A 19,887-nucleotide genomic window follows, 5' to 3' on the forward strand; every position below is an offset into this window, starting at 1 on the left:
AATGTAAAGGAGTATCATTATACTATAGGGACAAATTGGAAAGAAGATTTGTATTAATCTTAAGAGGTCACATTTTTATAGAGCTTTCTAGTATCATGGAAGCTAAAGAGTATAAATATTCAGGAAAATGGGGTCTCGATCAAAGCTTTTTAAACTATGAGTTGTGACTCCATATGGAGTCATCTAACTGAATGTTGAAGTAATGAAATTATGATTTATTATTAGTGAATGTTTGATTTGTATATCTATTTTATATGCCTATATACTCTGGGTCATGTAAATATTCTTAGGTGAAAAGGGGTCACTAAAAGAAAAAATTTTAAAAGTCCTGATCTAGATTATTAAAAAAACAATTGTTCTAGATTATAGTAATAGTGATCATGATGTGATGTAAAGAGCAATTTCTTGTTCCAAATGATGTGTTTGAGGTTTTGCACCAAATGTACCAAATAATTGGATTTGGCCATGTGAAGAATTTACAATGGTCATTCTCTTTGGCAAAAGTTGGGTTTATTTAGGAAAAGAGGTTACAAACAAAATGAAGATATACAATAGACACCAGGAATGGCAAATATGAAATAAAAATTGGGAGAGCATACAGTTAGCAAGGAAAGGTGTTTTTAACAAGTAACAAGGCAAAAGACCAGTTCCCTAAGAGAATTCACAATTAACCAGGAGAAACTCCCTAATTTCCAAATCAGTTGCCCTGCCAGTTTGTAGGCTAAATCCATAGAGAGGTTTAGCATGTTAAGAGTTTAACAATGGAAAAGACACCATGAGGTAATGGTGGGGGATAAGAGGAGAGGATACCTTGTAGCATGGGGGAAGGAGGAGGGGAAAGGTACCTTGGGGCAGAATGCCTGACAGACTGACTGAAGCAAAGATAATGAGCCATCAACAGATTTTTTGGGGAAATTTAACCTCAGGGATTTGACATGACTGAACATAGTAGAGCTGCCCTTGACCTCCAAAGAGGGTAGGACTATAAGATTGAACTGGTCTCCATCAGTGCCCTTTCCTGCTTGCTTCAGGGAATGATTTTATCAGTACTTCAGGCTTTCTCTATCACCTTGTTACTCAGGACCTCATCAATATTATGGATATAATACTTAAAGCTTTGAGACTTGCAACTATCAGTAAGCATCATATGTAATGGAGATAAACTGGAACCATTCCCAATAAAATCAGGAGTGAAACAAGGTTGCTCACTATCACCATTACTATTCAATATTGTATTAGAAATGCTAACTTTGGCAATAAGAGATGAAAAAGAGATTAAAGGAATTACAGTAGGTAATGAGGAAACCAAATTATTACTCTTTGGTATCACTATGATGGTATACTTAGAGAACCCCAGAGAATTTACTAAAAAGTTATTAGAAAAAACCCACAACTTTAGCAAAGTTGCAAGATATAAACAAATCCACATACATGACCAGCACTCTTATATATCACTAACAAACTCCAAGAGCAAGAGATGCAAAGAGAAATTTCATTTAAAATAACCATCAATAGTATAAAAAATCTGGAAATCTACCTGCCAAAGGAAAGTCAGGAACTATATAAGCAAAACTTTTCACTTTCCACACAAATAAAGTTAGATCTAAACAATTGGAATTAAATGCTCTTGGATAGGTCTTGGATAGGTTGAGCAAATATAATAGAGATGACAATACTACCTAAACTAATCTATTTATTTAGTGCTATACAAATCAAACTCCCAAGAAACTATTTTACTGACCTAAAAAAAATAACCACAAAATTCATCTGAAAGAACAAAAGGTCAAGAATTTCAAGGGAACTAATGGAAAAAAAAAATCAAATGAAGGTGGCCTAGCTATACCAGATCTAAAACTATATTATAAAGCAATGGCCATCAAAAACATTTGGTACTGGCTAAGAAATAAAGAAGTTGATTGATCAGTGGAATAGGTTAGATTCACAAAACAAAATATTCAATAACTATAGCAATCTAGTGTTTGACAAAACCAAAGACCCCAGCTTTTGGGATAAGAATTTACTATTTGAGGAAAACTGCTGGGAAAATTGGAAATTAGTATGGCAAAAACTAGGCATTGACCCACACTTAACACTGTATACCAATATAAAGTCAAAATGGGTTCATGGTCTAGGCATAAAGAATGATATATATTATAAATACATTAGAAGAACATAGGATAGTTTACCTCTCAGGCCTGTGGAGGAGGAAGGAATTTGTGACCAAAGAAGAACTAAGATCATTATTGATCACAAAATAGATAATTTTGATTATGTTAATTTTAAAAGTTTTTGTACAAACAAAATAATGCAAACAAGATTAGAAGGGAAGCAATAAACCGGGAAAACATTTTTACATTCAAAGGTTCTGATAAAGGCCTCATTTCTAAAATATATAGAGAATTGATTCAAATTTATAAGAAATCAAGCCATTCTCCAATTGATAAAAGGTCAAAGGATATAAACAGTTTTCATATGAAGAAATTGAAACTATTTCTAGTTATATGAAAAGATGTTCCAAATCACTACTGATCAGAGAAAGACAACTCTGAGATACCTCTCAGATTGGCTGATAGGAAAAGATAATGCAGAATGTTGGAGGGGATGTGGGAAAACTGAGACACTGATGCATTGTTGGTGGAATTAAATGAATCCAACCATTCTGGAGAATGATTTGGAACTATGCTCAAAAAGGTATCAAACTGTGTATATCCTTTGATCCAGCGATGTTATTGCTGGGCTTATATCCTACTTTATTCTACTTTCCCTTCTGTGAGGGAATAAACCAGGCTACCTTTGGAGATCAATTTGCCTCTCATGGCAGGGTGAAAGATTCCAAACTCTAGGGATTGTAATGGCATGTACCTGGGTTTGGAAGCTCTGGCAATTTCTCAGGAATGAGCATACCCCAACCATGGATGGTATTGTGGAGGTAACATTCTCAAATCTGCTTTGACTGGGAATTGAGTGGGCACCCATGCACTGATCCAATTAGCTGTTCTGGCATTCAAAGAAGTAAGTCAAGGAAAATAACTGAATTCAAGATTAAAAATCTAGTTAGTTCTGGATTTGGGTCATTTTGTTGAGTAAATATTATTGGGTAAGTTACACCTGAGAGGCAAAAAAATAGTTAGATATTACTTAGCAGAATGGCATGAGAAAATAGAATGACACTAGATAGGTTATTGGCAGGAAAAGGAGGATACTTCTATTACAATCCTGTCAAAAGAATTAGAGAATTCAGGGATTAATTACCCATCCTGTGTAAGGAGATCTGTGCAGAAGTTAATAGACTTTTATGAAGTAGGATGTAAAAAGTATTAGCCATATTTGAGGGGTAAGAAAAGGATAGGAACCCCCCCCAAAAAAGGGGGGGAGGGATTGTGAGAAATGAATTTATTTGGTTTCCATAGTATAAAAATTAAATTGGAGAAATGAAAACCCCTGTATGTATCATGCTCTAAAACCATGCTTTGTGTGTCAGAGATTGCATAACCTTTCTCATGACAAAGAAATAAACTCTTTCCCACACTCAAATTTGGATTTCTGATTATTTTAGTGGTTGCTACTGTCTCACACAGAAATCAAGTGATTTACCCAAAGTCATTCATGTAGCTAGTAAATATTTGATACAAAATTTGAGTTCAGGAAGAATACAATAATGTAAAGAAAATAGAATAATGAAATGACTAACCATGATCCAGAAAACCAGTGATGAAAAGTGTTTCTCAGCTCTTTAAAGAGATGTAATGGATTGTAGATGCAAAATAAAATAGTGATTTTCATACATGTCTGATGGATTTTTTTTTTGACTGTGTATTTGTACAAAGTAGGGCTTTTTACTGGGGGACGGGAGCAGGGAATGGGGTGGAAAAGGAAAGAATGATGTTATAAAGAAGATGAAGTTAAAAATATCAATGAAGAATTATTTTAAATAAACCAATGAAATCATAAGGAAATGCTAAGAAAGAAATATAGATAAGCAGGACAATTTTGGAACTACTATGATGAATTTGTTATGTACTTTTGATGTAATATGATTTTGTAGTCCCCTGATGTTAGGGGGGCTTCTGTTCTGGCAATAAGTCAGTGATTCTAGATTTTCTGCCTCAGGAAATTCCCACATCCAATCTGTCTGATTCTGACCACTCCTTAGTCAGATGGCTTCTGGCCTCAGGATTCCCACAGATCAAACTCTTGAGACAATAGTGAAATAAGACCACTCCTCAATTCATTGCTGACTGGTAATCTTGACAGTAATAATCTGGTCAAGAAAACCAAATTCTGGAGACCACTCTTCCTTACCTATGAGCCATAGAATTAGCCTTGCTTTTGTTTCTCTGCTGAAATTCCCTTAGAATTCCAGTCCACTTTGTAATGGCATTACTATTGGAATAAAGTTTTGCCTCTTGACTAAGAGATGGGTTCAAGCCTGCAGATTCTTTTGAGACACCTTGCAACACCAGTATGGAATCCCAGATTTTGGGGTCCATCCTTTCCCATCCTCAACACTAAAAAAAAAAAGACAAACTGTGTTTTTTAGAGATTGGTTATTGGACTTTTAATCCTTTTTCTTTTCTTTTTTTTTTTTTTTTGTATATGGAAATGGTAATGTTTGTTAATAATTATTTAGTTCAGAATAACAACAAAAAATTAAAATCTTATAAAGAAAGATAACTCTTCTTGAAAGCAATATCATTAGAGTGGAAATATTAAAAGCCAAGTACTGAGTAGGTGGTGAGTAGGCAGAGGACAGATGATTCTTTTGAGAAGTTTGGCATTGAAAATGTAGCCTATGGCCCAAGGAGTGAGGAAGGTTTTGCTCTTAAAAGGATCCAGATCTTATTGTGCCACAGTTCCCTTTTACTGTCCTGACTTGGTTTCCCTAATTGTCCTGACTCAGTTTCCCTAATTGTTCTACCTCAATTTCTCTGAATTATTCTGCCTGATTGCAACATCCTCCCTCCTAATCATCATGATCCAGATAAGGAGAAAGACCTTTTATCTTAGACATCATGACCCTAGACCTTCCCCATCCATCAGCATGTCCAGTGCCTCCCCCCATTCTGTCATTGTTCTTGATCCCAACTTATCAGAATGTCCAGTGCCTCCCCCACCCTGTCAGAACTGGATTGATAATTCCCCAGCTCTCAGTGGTCTGACTCTGCCCCGGCCTTGTTCTGCCCCCTGGTAACCTGGAGCCACATGCATATATATACTTCATGCGAAGCACATGGTGGATTCTTGGAGATGATAGTCTCATTCAATCCTGGGACCAAATCAAGGAAACATTTGGTCCCAGCACAATCTCTCCCTTTCAAATAAAATATTAAAAACTCTCTAATTTCTATCTTGCCTTAGTTTCTCCAGCATTATAATCCAGCCTAGGGACATTTGACCCCAAAGAAGGCCAAGTTCTATCTCTAGCTGTATATCTACCTGGATTTCTGCCAGTCGATAACTTATAAGCACCTATTATATGTGCCAATCACTATTGTTAAATACTGGGAACACAAAAAGAGACAAAAGACAGTCTCTCCAATCTAATGATTTTTCCAGGAAATATCTGACACAAAGGAAAGCTACAGATCATGTCTAAGGTTTCCCCAAAAATTGTAAACAAGGGCACTCCCACAAAAGTATTCAATGTATAATATGAGTATGAAATATGGGATAGCTTTCATTGTACTCCACACAAAATTCACAAAATTCAAGATACTTTAAAGGCATGCATGAACAAATACAAGAAACATAAACTGTTCAGTTAATTAATTATACTCATTATATTCCTCCTGGAAGGCAAAGTGCCTTTGTAGAATTGGGAATAGATATTTCACATTCACTTCCAGCCTGCATTGTCCAAAGAACTCACAAAAAACACTACAAAAATTTGGTTAATTTTAAATCTCCCACCCAGTTAGTGTAAGGCTTTCTTTAATCTTTCAGGCATAGAATTGATTTCCTGTTGGTCCTTTTCTCCTATGAGAAGTATGTTAAGGGAATCCTCTCTTGCTGGGTGGCCAGCACCTGCTCTCCAGCTCAGGAACTCTACCCAAGAGATAAACTTTGGAAATGTCCCAGACTCCCCCAAATAAAAGAGAAATCCCTTCCATCCTACTTTTGATGAATTCTAGTCTAAGAGGAACCCAAGAGAAAGAAAGAAAATCATTTTAAAAGGATTGTAGACCCACTAGGAGTTCTCTGTGTCATTTCAGCAAAGCCTCCCTGATTATCTCTGCTACAAAAGGGAGGAAAAATATAGAATGATAGCATAATGGAATGGTGAGTCAAGAGCAAGTATTTTAAAGATAGAAGACATCTGAAAGGAGTCAGTAAATGAGAGAGAGACAGACAGACACAGAGATAGAATGGTTATTTATAAAGCAAGCACCTGAAGAATACTAGAGTATGAAGAAAGTATTTAGCTTTGATAAGTAGAGCAAATGATAGAGAGCTGTTTTGAGTGATGAAGTATGTGGGTGTGGGTGGGGGATGGATGATAGAGCTAAAGGTGGCTTTGATTTTCTCAATAAAGCAGGGAGTGAAGACATCTGAGAAAAGTAAGGTTGATGATTTGAAGAGAGAAAAGGTTTGGAACAATTGCTTTATGGAGTGATAGAGAATCAGAGAGGACTAAAAGAATTGTAGTGCAAAAGTGAGGATCCAGTTGAGATCAGAGAAACTGAATTTGTTGTGAAATCCATCAGTATCGACTTTCTGATGAAGAAAATCTTCAAAGGCATGGGAGTAGAAGGAAAGAAGGCAGCTAGCAGGGATGGCTTGTGATTGAATAAGAATAAGGCAAGTATAATGGAAGAAAAAAATAGAAGAAAGTTGCTCAAAGATGAAGCACTGTGTTTTGATGAAGTGGTTAAGTATAGGGTTAAGACAATGATAGAAAGAAAATAAAACCAAAACTGGAATGTTGGGCTAGAATAACAGAGGAATGAAGGGTTTGGGAGTGAAAATGTAACATATATTGAGGAATGAGGCAGAGAGAAATGGAAGGAAAGATGAGAGATTATGATTAGAGAGGAGAATTTTTAAAGTTCAAAATCATTCTAAGTTCAAGATCATAGAGTGGAAACCATTTTGGGAAGTGGTAAGACCTAAAGTATGCCCACTTGTGTCTGTGGCTGAGATCTGGTAGAAATGTAAGTCAATGGAAATAAAGAGATTGATGAATTAGGAAGATATTCAAAGAGACATATAAATATATTGGAGTCAAAATGAGGAAAGGGGATTGAAATGGAGAGAGACTTTAAGCTACTAAAAGCCTGGAAAGGCTTAAATGAACTGATGCAGAATGAAGTGAACACTGACTGAATGAGAACTTATACAAAGTAATAGCAAGATTATGTGATCAACTACGATCAGATTTACCTCTCCTCAACAATACAGTGATATAAGACAATTCCAATAGACTTGGAATGGAAAATGCTATCCATATCCAGAGAGGAAATATGGAAATATTTATAATTTATATATAACATATCAGATTGCTATCTTGGGGAGGGGGAAGGAAGGAAGGGAAATCTTACAAAAATGAATATTGAAAACTATCTTTACATATAATTGGAAAAATAAAATATTGTTAAGAAAAAAAGACTTTAAGCTACTTACTGAAAAAAGGAAGGAAAATGAGCTAGAGATGAGATAATAAGAATTTAGAGAAGATAATATAGACACGGGCAGCTAGGTGATACAGTATATAGAGCACCAGCCCTATAAGTCAGGAGGATCTGTGTTTAAATCTGGTCTCAGACACTTAACACTTCCTAGCTGTGTGACTCTGGGCAAGTCACTTAATCCCAATTGCCTCAGGAAAAAAAAATAATAATAATAATACTTGGAATCACTTGAAATTAAGAGACAGTGATGAATGATGGTAGAAGGAGTGTTCTTTTAGGAACACTCTATGTCTTTAGGAAAAAAACAGGTTATGGGTGATAGAAACTGGATTTTTAAAAGGTAAGCTTACAAAGCAACATAACAGGTGTTCCAGAAAGTACATTGAAAGAGAAAGGCACAAGAGAACAAAGACTGAGGAAGGGTAGGGCTGAGTTGGATACAGATGACAGCACAAGAAGACTTAGCCAGGGAAAAGGCTTTTCATCTGGGCAAATAGCAAATGAATCATAGGGATCAGGGAAGCTTGAGGTAAACATCTGTGAGCCACTGACATACCAAGCATGGTGAAGTTTGTAGACAAAATTGACCTTCAGGCTCTAATTAAAGTGGCTAAGATCCTGAGAATCATTACGTTTTATCCTCTCTTCAAGGTGATTCAGAGAAAGATTTAGACCACTGACAGAACAGCAAAGAATGTAATGTTCAGAGAGCACCCTCCCCTGAGGTCAAACACCTCTCTTCTGAGATACTCAAAGTCACTTGTATGGATTATATTTTCCATCTACATATACCTCCCAAGGAAGAATGAAAAGAAAGGAAATAGACTATTTTTCCTATTTCAAACCATCCCATATTCATAAGTGCTTATTATTTAGCAAGCTCCCATTCTATCAGCACTGACCAATATCTTAGCTAAGGATCTGTTGCTGAGGAGTTAGTTTTCATATGTATCGTGTTAAAATTTTATCTTGTTTTGGTTGCTCCTAACTACCACTTCATCTTTTCTAGTCAATCAGTATGGTAAGTTTATAAATAGATGACATAAAGGTCAATAATAGCAGGAAATAAGATTTCAGAGAGGAAGTCCTGTACAAACTGTCCCAAAGATCAAAGGAGCATAATTTACAAATTGTCGTCATATATTAACCAAAAATCACATTCTAGTAATAAGTGGAATCAGGGGAAGATAGCTAGACTGTGTAGTTAAGGTTTTTGATTCTATGATATATAAAAATCAGACAAGTTCCACACATTCATAGAATAATGAAAGGTATTGATAATTTTGAGATGATGTGGACATGTAAAATTTAAAGCTTTATGACAACTTTGAAATGCTTTTGATTATGTTAATGAAATAATCTCAAGGATAAAAGTTAGTCTGTTTTCCCTAAAACCCATTAAAAAAAGGATACTTCAAACTCCTGCCCTTCCCCAACCCTCTTCTATTTCAGATTGCTCCTAACACTGATCCATGGTTATGTGAGTGATACTCTCTGCCTCTCTCCTTCCCTACCATAGCCTGCCTCCCTTCATCACTCTGTCCCCTATCCCTATATTATCTTCTTCCGTTCACCTGTCTCCATAATTTCTGTTATGTTTGCTTCTTTCTCTATGTCTTATTAAACTGTTATTACATCCTCATTTACCATCATGGTCTTTCCCAAAAAGTACCCAGTTTTTTGCCTGTCCCCATTGCATAATTTTATATTTCCTAAATTAATTATCAATTTACATAAGTATATTCATTAAACACTTGTAACTAAGTCTAGGTCCCTCTGCACCACTCATATAAGACATTCATATACTATGACCTGATAAAGGTATTTACTTTTTTCCACACCAAACTTATGCTTAACTACATAAGTTCTCTTTTATAGAAGTGCTTAATACAATGTTAGGCACATAAGTTCCTGAGTAAATAGTTATTGGACAAATGAAACTATTTTAATGCCAGTTGTAAAATCAGGCAGTAGCTCAGCCATCTTGCATGGCAAAGATACCTTTTCCTAAGTTCACACAATAATAACAACAATATTGTTCATATAGTGCTTATTATGTGCTAGACACTGTCCTAAATATTTTACAATTATTATCTCATGCTGTGACCCTCATAACCACCCTTCAAATCTCCATTTAATAGATGAAGAAACTGAGGCAGAGAGTGGTTAAATGACTTGCCCAGTGTCACACAGGTAATGTCTAAGGTAAGATTTGAATTCGTGACTTTCTGTCTCCAGATCTAGCCTTCTATTCATTATGCCACTAGCTGCCTAGAAAACATAATGGTTTCTCCAATGAGTTTTATTTTCAAAAGGCAGCCACAAAACTTGAAATTGAGAAGATCTGAGTTCAAATCCTTAGAACACAAAAGAAGTGGAAAATGTAGCCCCAGATTTCAAAAAACATATAACATTAGAAAGATGGCATCTTTATATGAAACATTTAGAACACAGTAAAATGTAATAATTAACATAATAAACTGAGGCACATAGGGTAAGTGTCTGAGGCTGGATTTGAACTCAGGTTCAGCCAGCTAGCTGCCCCCATATAAAGGTTGGCTATCCTTATTTTGTTGTGGTTGTTTTCTCACTTTCCCGGAGAGTCCAGGTCATTGCTTTCACAGTAGGTTAAGGAGGTTGTCCAAAGCCACGATGAAGGCAAATAGTAGGAGCACATGATCTGTGCTCCCTCCAAGTTTTATCCTCTTCCAGTCCTCTGCTGACCTCTACTGTACAGAAGCTAACATAGACTGAAGGGTAAAAAGCAAAATGAGATCCAAAGGGCCACAAAATCTGTATCTGGCTCCTGGACCCAGGTGGCTCTGGAGGGGAAAGTGAGGCAGGTGACCCTGCACAGCCCTCCCTCACTTAAATCCAATTCACCTGCATCTCCTGGCATCACTTTCCTGCTTTCATAGACCTCTTCAAGGACGAAGGATAAACACCAACCAACCAACCTCTGTGTGATGGCTAAAGAACTGCAGGTTTACGGAAACAGGAATTCATATAGAGTGGAGTTGAAGAGGAAAAAAAAAAAGAATTTTCTTCTTTCTCAGGGCTTGACAGAGTAATGATTGTGTGTAGACACACACAAAAAAGCTGGTGAAAGAAATTCTGAAATAAGTGATGTTTGTCTTTGATACTTTTATCTCCCAGAATCCTTTCAGCACTTAGACTTATGGCTTCTTTAAGGCCCTCATAGGTGTGTCTATTCCTCTCTCCAGTGCAGACTGATTTCAGCTAACTTTCTATAGATGAATCTTTTCCTTAGTCTGGAGATTGTAAATTAAGGACAACAGCTTTCATGAGACACCTAGGGTGGTATTTAATTTTTCACCTATATCAATCATAACCTCTTCAACTGTAAGGTCTTTTATTTATTTAATACTCTCCCTCCCTCCAATTACATTCAAAACAATTTTTTAACATATATTTAAAAAATTTTTGAGTTCTTATGCCCAAAAGGAAAATTGTATATTCCCTTTGATCCAACAGTGTTTCTACTGGGCTTATATCCCAAAGAGATCCTAAAGGAGGGAAAGGGACCTGTATGTGCCAAAATGTTTGTGGCAGCTCTTTTTGCAGTGGCTACAAACTGGAAAGTGAGTGGATGCCCATCAATTGGGGAATAAGTTATAGCATATGAATGTTATGGGTTATTATTGTTCTATAAGAGGATCAGCAGGATGATTTCAGAGAGGCCTGGAGAGACTTACATGAACTGATGCTGAGTGAAATGAGCAGAACTAGGAAATCATTGACATGGCAACAGTAAGATTATTTGATGATCAATTCTAATGGACTTGGCTCTTTTCAACAATGAGGTGATTCAGGCCAGTTCCAGTAGACTTGTGATGGAAAGTTATCTGCACCCAGAGGGAGAACTGTGGGGACTGTATGTGGATCACAACAGTTTTTTTCACCTTTTTTGTTAGTTTGCTTGCTTTTTGTTTTCTGTCTCATTTTTTTCCTTTTTGATCTTATTTTTCTTGTGCAGCATGATAAATGTAGAGATATGTTTAGAAGAATTACACATGTTTAACATATATTGTACTACTTGTCCTAGAGGAAGAGGGAGGGAGAAAAATCTGGAGCACAAGGTTTTGGAGGGTGAATGTTGAAAATTATCTTTGCATGTAGTTTGAAAATAAAAGACTATTATTAAAAAAAATTTGAGTTAGGTTCTCTCCCTTATTGCCACCCACAATTAAGAAACCACATGTGAAGTTATGCAAAACATTTCCATAAAATCAGTCAACTTTCAGTTCTGTAACATCACCATAATAGTTCCTAGAACAATATTGGGAACATGTGAGATTCTTAATTGTTATTGTTCTGTCATTTTTCAGTTAGGTCTGCCTTTTCATGACCCCATTTTGGATTTTCTTGAAAAAAATAGTGGAGTGGTTTTGCCATTTGCTTCTCCAGATCATTTTTACAGATGAGGAAATTGAGGCAAACAGAGTTAAACCATTTGCCCAGCTAAGTATCTGAGGTCACATTTGAATTCAGGTCCTCCAGATTCTAGGGCTTGCATCCTATCCATTATACCACCTAGCTATCCAAAGGTTCTTAATAACTATTTGCTGAAGAATAACAATTGTGGCACAAGTTTCTGACCCACTGAAGATTCAGTCAATTGCTTTGCTTCCTATTTATTATGTTTTCCAAAGCTTTCTCCACACTCATCACAGATTTTGAGCTGGAAGGGATCTCATAAGCCACCAGGTCTAAATCCCTTCCTTTTATAGACCAAATAACTAACCTAACAGGGAAAATGACTACCTAAAGTCTCACAGGTTCCTAGAAAACTGTTAGAACACCAGCACTTAACTCTTTTATATCCTGGATCACTTTGAAACCTATGGACTCCTTAGAATAATGTTTTTAAATGCATAAAATAGATGGAATAATAAAGGAAAATATGTTTTCATATATGTATGTATATGTGTTTTTACATCTAAGTTAAGACCCCAAGTTAAGAATTCCTATATTAGAAACAGAATTTAAATCCAGCTTTTCTGACTCCATTATCAGTCCTATTTCCATACCACACTGTTGTCCTACCCTGGTATCTAGAGGGGGAAAAAAAGACACTTCCTCCTGAAGCTAGTGATTTAGTTATTATTCATAGAGTTACCTTTCTTCTGACACAAAATCAAATATTTCTTTTTTAAGGCTATGAGAAAAAAGCATTGACATGGTGACCCACTGTACATGACCCACATTCCTATATGCAGTAGAATGCTATTGTTGTTTAATAACTGGCTTTTGAGGACACATTTTAAAAAAATTTAATGTGCATTATTACAATTTTCTCCATAACTTTAAGTCTAGACAATTACCAGAATGGAAAATCTAGCCTTGATTTGTAGCATTTGCCAATTTCTGAAGTGTTAATGCTCACAATGAAAATTTATCAATTCCCAGGAACCTGTTCAAGCTGGTTCCAGCATGCCACATTTTAGCCAGTATAAATATATCTTACCTTTCCTTCAACTATTAACTCCTACGGGATAGAGACTTTTTTCATTTTTGTCATCTTTGTATCCCCCAGTACCTTGAACATAATAGATGCTTAATTAACAAATACTGGTTAATTGATTCATAGTGTGTTGAATTGACAACTGTTTCCCTCATCAGGGAAAAAAAGAAATCCCTTCTTCATTCATTGTCTCTAGTCCTTGACATCTTAAAACTCCATAAAAAAGGAAAATAAAATTGAGAGAAAAACATAGAATTGAGAGCTGATCCGTTGGGGAGGTCAGAAGTAGGAAGAACAGAATCTCTATTTTTGATCTCAGCAAGCAAGAGCATAGAAGGTCTCAATTTCCAAGACATTTCCTTGAACAATACATACCTTCTAATTAGGTTCATCTCCGCCTGTTCCCTTTTGGTATACAGCAAATTTCGACTATTTTCAAAGATATCCTCAATCTGATCTGGCCAGAGGAACAAGGTACTGTTCAACTTTATATCCTCAACTGCAAAACACAAATATAAAGATATATATTACTCTTAGAATTTAGGTCCTACAAAGTCAGAAACCAAATACACACACACACACACACACACACACACACACACACACACATACACCCACAAACACTAACCTAGACTTGTGATTTTATCAATGTAGAGAACTGAGTAGAGGCATCAAACTTAGGGTGGGAGAACCGAAAGCTGACAGTAAAATTCCTAAGTGAGTCCAACCCAGATTAAAACGAGCTTGGGAAATATTTAATAAAATTTTATTGTGGAGTCATTTGTTTTTCAGTTGTGCTGGATTCTTAGTGACCCCATTTGGGGTTTTCTTGGCAAAGATACTGGAGTAGTTTGGCATTTCCTTTTCCAACTCATTTACAGAGGGAGAAACTGAGGCAAAAAGGGGCAAGTGACTTGCCTATGGTCACACAGCTAGCACATGTCTGAGGCCACATTTGAACTCAGGAGGATGTCTTCCTGACTCAGGCCCTCTAGCCACTTCATCCAACTACCTGCCCTAAAAGTACAATACAACATTGATAATGTTAATTTGTGGTTTTCTAAGTCAATATGCCCTTCACAGAGATACATTTCTATTTGAGAGCACTAAGAAGCTGTAATTTGTTTAAGGTTACACAGACAGCATATGACAGAGCTGAGACTTGAAGCCAAATTTTCTTGTCTCTAAGGTCAAGCTCTTCATCCACTACACCATCCTGTTACTTATACACAACAATGCAAAATTAATTACACAATATATACGTGTGTGTGAGCACATATCTGAAGCACCAAAAAACTAAAGGACTTGCCAAATCCCCTAGCATTCTGGTATTTCAGGTAATGCTAATAATAGCTAACAGTTACATAGCACAGTGTACTGTAAATTTAATTGTTATCTCATTTGATTTCCACAACAATACTGATAAGTAGGCACTATTATTATCCCCATATTAGAGCTGGAGAAACTGAGGCAAACAGCAATAAAGTGATTTGCCAAGTGTCCCTCAGCTATTTGAAGCAGGATTTGAACTTGATTCCTGATTCCAGAGTCCTCTATCTGATTGCACCATCATCTGATAATTCTGTTCTGCATTGGTTGAGGAAGCCTCTTAGACAAGTCTTTAAATCAATGAAATCACAGGTGTGGACTAAAATAACAATAGCAAAACAATAAAACCAAAAGGAACACCCAGAATTTTTATGGTGCTTTAAAATTTGCAAGGCAATCTACCTGTATGATCTTGTTTGATCCTCTGTGAGATCTTTACTCATTTACCCTTTTCACAGATAAGGAGACTGAAGCTGAAAGGTTAAGAATGTTATCTGGGACCATAGAGTCAGTAAGTGTGTGAATCAGATTTGCCTGAGATAAAATGAGTAAAGACCCTCTCATGAGAATATGGCCTTAATCTATACCCTAATCGTGACTTGAAACTTTGTCATAACAGTCAAACTATAGCTAAAAAGCTGCAGGTGTTTGATTGTCTTGAATGAACATTCCCCTCCTATTTCCCCCAACTCTTAATAGGCACTTAAGTCATTCTTTTAAAAGCATTTTATTCTTTTGTTTCTGCTATAGATTTCCATGGTGAGAATATAAGCCTGGACTCCCCCAGACACTGAGAGAAATGGTCAAGGGGAGGGGTGGGGCTTCTGTTCTATTTAATCTTGTGTTGACACTCTTGTCAGCTAGGAGATGCTCTTTTTTTTCTGCTTTTTCTTACTCTGAGAGTGTCTGATTGTCACACAGTTTGGGGGCTCCCATGGGATATTGCCTGTTCATGAGGGGTCTTTCCTGTACTGAATCCTTGGGCAGATATTCTAAAGAGAGTTTTCCAGTGGTCCATTGATTCAGCTCAGGAACATCTGATTGGGTAAACTCCCAAAAAGAGACACTCAGAGAAAGCAAAAACAGAAGTAGGATAGCAAAGATAGAGGATTAATTCAGCCCAGGAAATAAGCCAGCTGAGAAAAGTTTAAAATTGGTCAAGTAAGTTGTGCAGAACAACTCAGTGAGGCAAGAACTGGTGAGATGGGAAGAGACTAAGGGGTTAGATCCGTTATAAGAGGTCTTCCTCTTTGCCAAGAACTGGTGAGTCATCTGGGTGACAGGGATGGGATTGGGAGAATTTAAGCGGTTAAAGTCTTTAAAAGGCTAGTTCCCTTTGATATTGGGAAAATCCTAAACAGTTTGAGACCATAAGGACTCTCCTATTTTCTCTTATTTTCCCTTGGTTAAGATAGGATGAATCCTCCATAGAGAGGAAAAGAAACTGTGAATCTTGGAAAAGGAAGGTAGCTGATTCCAAACCTATTTAGTGTCCTGGGAAGATAGCTCTTTAGGAAGAATTAGGATGAAGAACCTTTTGTTTTGTTTTGGCAGATGCTCTGCTCACTCAGAGGAACTGTCTATCCCCTGTTTCAAAGGAACCTTCAATACCAGGCTGGCCAGCTCCTAAGGTTTCAATTCATGAACTCCCATTCTTGTTTCTGCTCCAAGGTGGGGCTAAGAATGGGAACTTAATTTATTTAGAAAAGTGGTTTGTGTGCGTGTGTGTGTGTGTGTGTGTGTGTGTGTGTGTCTTCTGTGTTTCTCTCAGGATTACAAAGGAAAAGACTTGGCTATTTATGATTTTTAAAATGCTTGTTTTGCATATAATTGGATTTATGCAAATAGCTTTTAGCTGGAGAAAGGAAGGATTAGGGAAAGTTTTTAACTGCTACACCAAAAGAAAATGTTAGTTTTGATAGGGTTCTTTAATGTGAAATTAGGAAATCCCATATTCTATGTGAGTTTTAATTAGTTGTATTGGGTTTAAAGCTGTTCCCATTGCTTAAGGAGATTCTGAAAACAGTGTTCTATGTCTTTATTTCTTTGAACATGGTTAATACCTGAATATGTTTTGATTTAGATTAGTTATTGAGCATCTTAAAGTAAAATGATTTGTGTAATGTTGAATTTAAAAGCCATCTATTTAGATATGAAGATAAGCTGTGAATTTTCTAGGATGAATCTCTTATTATATTTAAGATTGATGTGGGTTGAGGTCCCTTTAAGATTCCTTTCTGATTCCCAACCCCACCATGGTTGAAGAAGCTAGGATCTTTGATTCACAAATCCTGGTCAAAAGCACTCTTTTGAATTCCAATGAACTTGGGCTTTCCCAGTCTCCACCGGATCTGAGCTAGCTTGGGCTTTCCTAGCCCTTCACTATCTGCTCAGGTTTCCCCAACCCCCACAAACAGCTTCTTCCTTATCTAAAAACCCATTGAATTCTATTCAATGCTAAACTTGCCGAAACCAGCCAGGAGCCTGGGACTCCACCCACCTTCAAGATCACCAAGAGCCCCCACTATAAAAAGGGAACCCTAGAGCCCATTCTTTGCAGGAGCCCCAAACATGGTATCCTTCTGGCCATGGAAGGGTTCCTGTCCACCCGGCGACCAGCTCTAGCCCTGGCGTCTTTCTAACTTTACCCTTACTTCCAAACCCTTACAATAAACCTTTTTTATCAATCTAGGTTTTCAGGCTTGTAAAGTCCTTTACAGAGGACTCTGCACCGTCACTAGACTGCATTTAACTATGTATTCTTGCACCGAACCAAAAGAGGTTACCCCTTACCTAATTCTCATCAAGATTGCAGTCAATACTTATTTAGGATATGTGATCCTTGAAAACTAAATTCACCTGAAGCTTTGATTAATGAGACTTGCTATTTGAGATAAAATCTCTTGGGACTGTAGCTGATATTATTTGGGGTTTTGATTTTAGATATGATTGTCTGATGGATCATCAAGGAAGTAATCCACCTTTTGAAAGGAATATGCCACAAGTTACTCAGAGGAATGTGAGCCTGAATTGTTACAGGTAAAGGTTAGTAACTAGACAAGAGTTGGGAGGACAGCTTTGACCAAGAGTTGGGAGGACGACCTTCACCAAGAGTTGGGAGGATAGCCTTGACCAAGAGTTGGGAGGACAGCCTTGACTTCTGCCTAAAGTGGGATCCTTCTGACTCACTTTCCCAGTGATGTTTCTTTGACTAAGCATCTCCCTGATTATTCCTGGGTCTGGTTATAAGGCGGTTATAATTGCATACAATTAGCTAAGGATGCTTTATCCTGCCATGTATGTGCTCTCAGGTTGAGGCCTGAAGGACCAGTTTTTGATTATAATCATATTCCTGCTTTTTCCTCTTATAGCAAATTCCAATAGTCAGGGCAAACGTTTAGTAGATATAAAATCTTGCTGTTCCCAACATGAAAATATGTGGTCATTATATCCTAAATATTTGACCTAGTCATCTATCTGTTGCTAGATGCATATATCTGTTTCTTTTAGCATTTTTGTGGCTGCTGACTTTCACTATAGGCATTTTTATCTAATTACTGGGGAAACAAATGATTGAGAAAATGTTAAGAATGGTGTGAGAGGTCTTCAAAAAATAATAAAGGAGAAGGATTGTATGGGATAAACTGAGTGAAGAACCTCTCATGGGAATATGGCCTTAAACTCTGCCCTAATTATGACTCCAAACTTTGCAATAACAAAGCTATAGCTAAAAAGCTGCAGGTGTTCTGATTGTCTTGAATGAACATTCTCCTCCTGTTTCCTCCAACTCTCAATTAGCATTTAAGTATTTTTTTAAAAAGGCAATTTATTCTTTTGTTCCTGGGATAGACTCAGCCAATGGGATAAAAGGTTAAAGGGGGGAGGAGCTTCTGTTCTATTTAATCTTGTGTTTTGTAGTTTGTGCTTTGACAGCCTTTAACTGATACCCTATCAGTTAGGAGATGCCCTTTGATCATAATAAACCCCTTTTTGCTTTTTCTTACTCTGAGAGTCTGATTGTTTTTGTGGTACTTTCTGTCCCACACAGGTTTTAAACTCAAGCCTTCCTGATTCTAAGTCCCATCCTCTATAGCAGAATCAGAATACTACAGCCAAAGGGCTGGCCAGCTGCTTGTTTTTGTATGGCCTCTAGGAGGCAAGAGTTATTTTTAAAAAATATTTTAGATACAAAAAACTTTAAAAATAAAAGTATAAAAAACATTCTATTTGCTGTATAAAAATAGAATTTGGGTAGAATTTAATGAGTTCCAAGGCATTGGCTAGTAAGATATGGTGGTCTTTCCTAGGGATTACTAAGAAGTTAAAACTATTTTCATAAAAATATTAAGACATTATTTGCCTAATAACATAATTTCTCTTTTTCCAACTACATATCTGAGGCTAGATTTTCTTCATAGATTTCAACCAAAACAATAGATTGATCTCAGAAGCAGATTGAGAATCCAGGTGTCATTTATTAAGCCCATTAAAGAGGTTTGCAAAAATGTGTAAAACAATGCCTCTATTCTCACTAATTTTAGGGGGAGAAATAGTTTATTTTTCATAAAAAATATTTAATGTAAGGTAATAAATAGATGCATTATTTAAATTAATTAATAAATTAAAATTAAAAAATTAATCCATTTTACTCTAATCTGGTAAAGATCAACAGATTTAACCCACATAAACTTTCATTTTTAAGTATCAAAAAGTCTTCCAAATCAAAAAAGTTGAGAACTGTTACTCTGGATTCTTTCAAATCTCCCCTAAAATTCCACCTTTTTTTTTTTTTTTTTTAAAGAAACTTTCCTGTTCCCACTTAATGCTAGTGCCAATCTATCCCATATACATCTTGTTTGTACATAGCTGTTTGCATGTTGTCTCTTTGATTAGAGAGTGAGCTCTTTGAGAGCAGGGACTGGTTTATTTTAAGTCTTTCTTTGAATTCCCATTGATTAGCACAGTGCTTAACTTATAAAAGGTGCTTATTGATGCTGCTAAATTGATAAGAGTGCTGGGTCTGGAGAGTCAGGAAGACTCATCTTCTTGAGTACAAAATATGCCTCAGAAATATTTTAGCTGTGTAACGGGGCAAGTCACTTACCCCTATTTGCCTCAGTTTCCTTCATCATTAGCAAAATAAATTGGAATGGCAAAACATCCCAGTATCTTTGCCAAGAAAACCTAAGAAAGGTCACAAAAAGTCAGGCATGACTGAAAATGACTAACAAATCAATAGTTTAAAAATAGTCAAAAAAATAAAGGAACTAAAAACTAACCAAGCAAAGAATACACAGCCTAGTGATGAGTATCATATCATTACAGCATATCATACATGACTACCATATTGTGATCACTGACTGCATACTCCCTTGATTCCCAGTTGAATGCTCTTTTACTCTCTGCTATCAGTCATCTGCTCTCTATCCCTTAAATAATGTGTTG

The 19,887-nt window shown here is 36.5% G+C and overlaps 1 protein-coding gene and 1 long non-coding RNA gene across 3 annotated transcripts in view; one reads left to right on the top strand and one right to left on the bottom strand.

Moving 5' to 3' along the window:
• DNAH3 (dynein axonemal heavy chain 3) overlaps positions 1 to 19,887 on the bottom strand; it is a 187,217-nt gene that overhangs the window by 121,726 nt on the left and 45,604 nt on the right. For both annotated transcript variants that reach the window (XM_074280953.1, XM_074280952.1), the window contains exon 16: positions 13,489 to 13,612. In XM_074280953.1, the coding sequence (XP_074137054.1) occupies positions 13,489 to 13,612 (124 nt within the window). The remainder of the gene's footprint in view (positions 1 to 13,488; positions 13,613 to 19,887) is intronic.
• The window catches only part of LOC141550384 (uncharacterized), a 34,447-nt gene that overhangs the window by 1,832 nt on the left and 12,728 nt on the right, over positions 1 to 19,887 (top strand). The window contains exon 2 of the long non-coding RNA XR_012484593.1: positions 17,386 to 17,487. This is a non-coding gene — a long non-coding RNA (uncharacterized LOC141550384). The remainder of the gene's footprint in view (positions 1 to 17,385; positions 17,488 to 19,887) is intronic.

Source organism: Sminthopsis crassicaudata, chromosome 1, assembly GCF_048593235.1.
Source record: "Sminthopsis crassicaudata isolate SCR6 chromosome 1, ASM4859323v1, whole genome shotgun sequence".
In the NCBI taxonomy this organism is placed as follows: Eukaryota; Metazoa; Chordata; class Mammalia; order Dasyuromorphia; family Dasyuridae; genus Sminthopsis; species Sminthopsis crassicaudata.